This window comes from Hemiscyllium ocellatum, unplaced genomic scaffold (assembly GCF_020745735.1).
Source record: "Hemiscyllium ocellatum isolate sHemOce1 unplaced genomic scaffold, sHemOce1.pat.X.cur. scaffold_3848_pat_ctg1, whole genome shotgun sequence".
NCBI classification, from domain to species: Eukaryota; Metazoa; Chordata; class Chondrichthyes; order Orectolobiformes; family Hemiscylliidae; genus Hemiscyllium; species Hemiscyllium ocellatum.
In genome coordinates, this window is record NW_026868683.1 from 1 (window position 1) to 6,135 (window position 6,135).

General features: G+C 53.9%; 1 protein-coding gene across 1 annotated transcript; it reads left to right on the top strand.

Moving 5' to 3' along the window:
* Positions 1–1,452: 1,452 nt before the first annotated feature.
* On the top strand, positions 1,453–4,609 carry LOC132813561 (sulfotransferase 1C4-like; the record flags this gene model as incomplete). The annotated part of the gene is made up of 4 exons (XM_060823196.1): positions 1,453–1,579; positions 2,030–2,124; positions 2,401–2,581; positions 4,428–4,609. Coding segments are annotated over 4 exons (579 nt in total), but the record flags the coding sequence as incomplete, so codon positions are not given.
* Between the last annotated feature and the right edge of the window lie 1,526 nt (positions 4,610–6,135).

Genomic DNA, 6,135 nt, shown 5'->3' on the forward strand with positions numbered 1-6,135 from the left:
GGGAGAGTGCGGGAGACTGGGAGATGGAGAGATTGTTGGGGGGAGACACTGAGGGACATGGGGAGAGTGCGGGAGAGTGTGAGATGGATAGATTGTGGGGGGGAGACACTGAGGGACACGGGGAGAGTGCGGGAGACTGGGAGATGGATTGATTGTTGGGGGGAGACACTGAGGGGCACGGGGAGAGTGTGGGAGACTGGGAGATGGAGAGATTGTTGGGGGGAGACACTGAGGGACACAGGGAGAGTGCGGGAGAGTGTGAGATGGAGAGATTGTTGGGGGGAGACACTGTGGGACACGGGGAGAGTGTGGGAGACTGGGAGATGGATAGAACATAGAACATAGAAAAATACAGCACAGTACAGGCCCTTCGGCCCTCGATGTTGCACCGATCCAAGCCCACCTAACCTACACTAGCCCACTACCCTCCATATGCCCATCCAATGCCCGTTTAAATGCCTATAAACAGTGAGAGACCACCCCTGCTACTGGCAGGGCATTCCATGAACTCACGACTCGCTGAGTAAAGAATCTACCCCTAAACATCTGTCCTATACCTACCACCCCTTAATTTAAAGCTGTGTCCCCTAGTAACAGCTGACTCTATTAGCGGTAAAAAGGTTCTCAGTGTCTACCCTATCTAAACCCCTAATCATCTTATACACCTCTATCAAATCTCCCCTAAACCTTCTCTTCTCCAATGAGAACAGCCCTAAGTGCCTCAACCTTTCCTCATACGATCTTCCTACCATTCCAGGCAACATCCTGGTAAACCTCCTCTGCACCCGTTCCAATGCCTCCACATCCTTCCTATAGTATGGCGACCAAAACTGCACACAATACCCCAGATGCGGCCGCACCAGAGTCTTATACAACTGCAACATGACCTCAGACTCCGGAACTCAATTCCTCTACCAATAAAGCCCAGTACACCATATGCCTTCCTCACAGCACTATTTACCTGGGTGGCAACTTTCAGAGATCTGTGTACATGGACACCAAGATCCCTCTGCTCATCCACACTACCAAGTAGCCTACCATTAGCCCAGTACTCCATCTTCTTGTTACTCTTACCAAAGTGAATCACTTCACACTTAGCTACATTGAACTCCATTTGCCACCTTTCTGCCCAGCTCTGCAGCTTATCTATATCCCGCTGTAACCTGCCACATCCTTCCTCACTGTCAACAACTCCACCGACTTTAATATCATCATCACATTTGGGGGGAGACACTGAGGGACACGGGGAGAGTGCGGGAGACTGGGAGATGGATAGATTGTTGGGGGGAGACACTGAGGGACACGGGCAGAGTGTGGGAGACTGGGAGATGGATAGATTGTTGGTGGGAGATACTGAGGGGACATGGGGAGAGTGTGGGAGACTGGGAGATGGATAGATTTGTAGGGGAATACTGAGGGGATTAATGAATGCATCTTTCTCCCTGTTCCCAGGTAATTGTAGTCGCACGAAATGCCAAGGATAATGCGGTCTCCTACTTTCACTTCCATCGGATGAACCAAGGCATGCCTCAGCCTGGGACCTGGCAGGAATTCCTCCGGAATTTCATGGACGGTCAAGGTAAGGAACACCGTCCTCTACACTGTCTCCCCATCAAACCCACCCAGGGACAGGGACAGCACGGGGTAGATACAGAGTAATGCTCCCCTCTATACTGTCCCCCCATCCCAGGGACAGGGACAGCATGGGATTAGATACAGAGTAAAGCTCCCTCTAAACTGTCCCCCACCCTCCCAGGACAGGACAGGGACAGCACGGGGTTAGATACAGCGTAAAGCTCCTGCTACACTGTTCCCCCCATCCCAGGGACAGGGACAGGAACAGCAGGGGGTTAGATACAGAGTAAAGCTCACTCTACATTGTCCCCCCATCCCAGGACAGGGACAGCAGGGGGTTAGATACAGAGTAAAGCTCCCTCTACACTGTCTGTGTTGAATCTTTGACCCAGTGGCAGTGGGTTTTGAGGGGAGGGAGACTGGGATCTGACTGTGTGATCTCTGTGTGTTCCAGTTTCCTGGGGATCCTGGTATGACCATGCGAAGGGCTGGTGGGAAGCGAAGGAGAAGCATCGGATTCTCTTCCTCTTTTATGAAGACATGAAGGAGGTAAAGATGGAGAGAGTGTGGGGGGAGAACGAGGGTTGGAGGGTGTGACAGAGCGAGAACGGAGGGGGCAGAGACAGGGAGAGAGGGAGGGGGAGGGAGAGGGAGACAAGAGATGTCAGGGTCTGGATGGATCCTCTCACTGACCCCTGACCCTGCATGGATGCTCTACTGACCCCTGACCCTGCATGGACGCTCTACTGACCCCTGACCCTGCATAGACCCTCTCCCTGACCCCGGGAGCTCTAACCCCTCTCTCATTTGCTTCCCTCCATCTAGGACCCCAGGCGGGAGATCCAGAAGTTGGCCCGGTTCCTGGGGAAGGTTCTGGAAGATGATGTCCTCGACAAGATTGTCCATCTCTCCTCTTTCAAGGTCATGAAGGACAACCCAATGACTAACTACACCACGTTGCCGAGCAACGTCTTGGACCAATCCATCTCCAGGTTCATGAGAAAGGGTGGGTTCAAAGTCAGAGACGGGAGGTCAAGGGTCAGGTAGCCAAGTGCAATAGGTTAGAAAGAATTCAACTATCGCCCCCTTGACCTTCAATGGTGTTACCGTCACTGAATCTCCCCTCCCCCCCCCACTATCAACATCCTGGGGGTTCCCATTGAGAGAGAATCTAACCATCACCCCCTTGACGTTCAATGGTGTTACCATCACAGAATCCCCCCTCCCCCCACTATCAACATCCTGGGGTTCCCATTGAGAGAGAATCTAACCATCGCCCCCTTGACGTTCAATGGCGTTACCGTCACTGAATCCCCCCTCCCCCCCCACTATCAACATCCTGGGGGTTCCCATTGAGAGAGAATCTAACCATCGCCCCCTTGACGTTCAATGGTGTTACCGTCACTGTATCCCCCCTCCCCCCCACTATCAACATCCTGGGGGTTCCCATTGAGAGAGAATCTAACCATCGCCCCCTTGACGTTCAATGGTGTTACCATCACTGAATCCCCCCTCCCCCCAAATATCAACATCCTGGGGGTCCCCATTGAGAGAGAATCTAACCATCGCCCCCTTGACGTTCAATGGTGTTACCCTCACTGAATCCCCTCCCCCCACTCTCAACATCCTGGGGGTTCCCATTGAGAGAGAATCTAACCATCGCCCCCTTGATGTTCAATGGTGTTACCGTCACTGAATCCCCCCCTCCCCCCCACTATCAACATCCTGGGGGTTCCCATTGAGCAGAAACTGACCCGGACCCCAGCCCCATCTCAATCCTGTGTCTCCAGGAGCAGGTCAGAGGCTGGGAACCCTGCAGTGGGTAACTCCCCTCTTGACTCCTTCCCATAGCCCTGTCCCACCATCGATGAGGCAGGAGTCAGGGAGGGTGAGGGGATACTCCCCACTCGCCCTGGACAGGAGGAGGGGGCGGCTCCGACAACACTCGAGAAGCTCGACACCGTCCGGGTCAGAGCAGCCCCTCCCCCCCATTCCCCACCCCATCGAGATGCTGACCCCCACCTTCAACATTCACTCCCTCCCCCACCCCCCCCTCGAAGCAGAGAGACAGCAGTGTGTACCCTCTACAAGACCCACTGCAGAGACTCGCTGAGGTTCCCTCTGAGCGATGACAAGGGGCGGTGGGCTCTGAAAAGGGGCAAGGGGATGGAGGGGCTCAGTTCTCTCCCATCACCTACTCATCCATGGGATTGACACCATCTCTCCCTGTCTGCCTCTGGGTCCCTCTGTGTCTCTCCCACCGCCCCTACCCCTCTCTGTCTCTCCCATTATCCCTCCCAACCTCTCCATCCCTCGTTCCCCCTCTCTCTCCCTCCCTCCTCTCTCTCTCTACCTCTCTCTCCCTCCCATCTTCTGTCTCCCATCTTCTCCCTCTCTATTTCCCCCTCTCCATCCCTCCGTCCCTCCTCTGTCTCTCTCTATCTTCCTCCCACCCTCTCTCACTCCCTGTTCCCCCCTCTCTCTCTCCCTTCCTCCTCTCTCCCTCTCTCCCTCCCACCCTCTCCCTCCCTGTTTCCCCCTCTCTCACCCTCTCTCTCTCCCTCCCACCCTCTCCCTCCCTGTTTCCCCCTCTCCCTCCCTCTGTCTCTCCCTCTCTCCCTCCCACCCTCTCCCTCCCTGTTTCCCCCTCTCCCTCCCTCTCTCTCTCCCCTCCCACCCTCTCCCTCCCTGTTTCCCCCTCTCCCTCCCTCTGTCTCTCCCTCTCTCCCACCCCTCTCCCTCCCTGTTTCCCCCTCTCCCTCCCTCTGTCTCTCCCTCTCTCCCTCCCACCCTCTCCCTCCCTGTTTCCCCCTCTCCCTCCCTCTGTCTCTCCCTCTATCCCTCCCTCCCAGGTGAGGTGGGAGACTGGAAGACCCATTTCACGGTGGCTGAGAATGAACGTTTTGATGAACATTACGAGAGACAGATGGCTCCGTGCTCGGTGAGGTTTCGCCAGGAGCTGGGACCGGGACGAGACCAGAACAACGTGAACAACTCATCGATTCAGATTAAATATTCAATTAATTAACAAAAACGCATTCGCAAATTATTTCACATCAACCTGCACTTACAGCACAACGGACAGAAACCCAACCTGAGAGAGAGTGGGGGGACTGAGAGACACCAGTCAGTGTACAGGTATCTCCCTGAGAGAGAGGGGACTGAGAGACACCAGTCAGTGTACAGATATCTCCCTGAGAGAGAGAGAGGGGACTGAGAGACACCAGTCAGTGTACAGATATCTCCCTGAGAGAGAGGGGAGACTGAGAGACACCAGTCAGTGTACAGATATCTCCCTGAGAGAGGGGGGACTGAGAGACACCAGTCAGTGTACAGATATCTCCCTGAGAGAGGGGGGACTGAGAGACACCAGTCAGTGTACAGATATCTCCCTGAGAGAGAGGGGGACTGAGAGACACCAGTCAGTGTACAGATATCTCCCTGAGAGAGAGGGGACTGAGAGACACCAGTCAGTGTACAGATATCTCCCTGAGAGAGAGAGAGGGGACTGAGAGACACCAGTCAGTGTACAGATATCTCCCTGAGAGAGAGGGGAGACTGAGAGACACCAGTCAGTGTACAGATATCTCCCTGAGAGAGAGGGGACTGAGAGACACCAGTCAGTGTACAGATATCTCCCTGAGAGAGGGGGGACTGAGAGACACCAGTCAGTGTACAGATATCTCCCTGAGAGAGAGAGAGAAGGGGGGCTGAGAGACACCAGTCAGTGTACACTGACTGGTGTCTCTCAGTCCCCCCTCTCTCTCTCAGGAGATATCTGTACACTGACTGGTGTCTCTCAGTCCCCTCTCTCTCCCTCTCAGGGAGATATCTGTACACTGACTGGTGTCTCTCAGTACCCCTCTCTCTCAGGGAGATATCTGTACACTGACTGGTGTCTCTCAGTACCCCTCTCTCTCAGGGTGATATCTGTACACTGACTGGTGTCTCTCAGTCCCCCCTCTCTCTCTCAGGGAGATATCTGTACACTGACTGGTGTCTCTCAGTCCCCCCTCTCTCTCTCAGGGAGATATCTGTACACTGACTGGTGTCTGTCAGGAAGGTGACCCAGGGAGATCTCTAGCTGAAAGAAGGAGGCCACCAGAGACGACAGTGACTGTGTGGTTTTGAAATTAAGTTGACGTAATTTTAATCCGGGTCTTTATTAGAACAATATATCTCTATCAAGCTGGAGGCAGGTAGGAAGGGGTTAAGAGAAAGGGAGATTGCTTCGAGCTGTGAATAGGTGTTGTTCAATGTTCACCTTTAGAGTTAAGGAATAAATTGAGGTTATTTTTCGTTCAGTAGTGGGGTTCGGGGAGTTCCCTGTTGCTCATAAGTGAACAGATTACACTGTGAGGTGAGCTTTTCTGGTGGTTTGGTTTCATTAACAGAGAGGGATCCCCGCTGTGTTGTAACAGTTTGGGGACTCGGGTCCATAATTTGGACCGGCTTAGACAGATCCAGTCCGAGATTTGGGACAGATTTGCATCTCTTCCCCCCCCTCAGCCTAAACCTCTGCCCTCTAGTTCTGGGCTCCCCCACCCCAGGGGGAAAAGA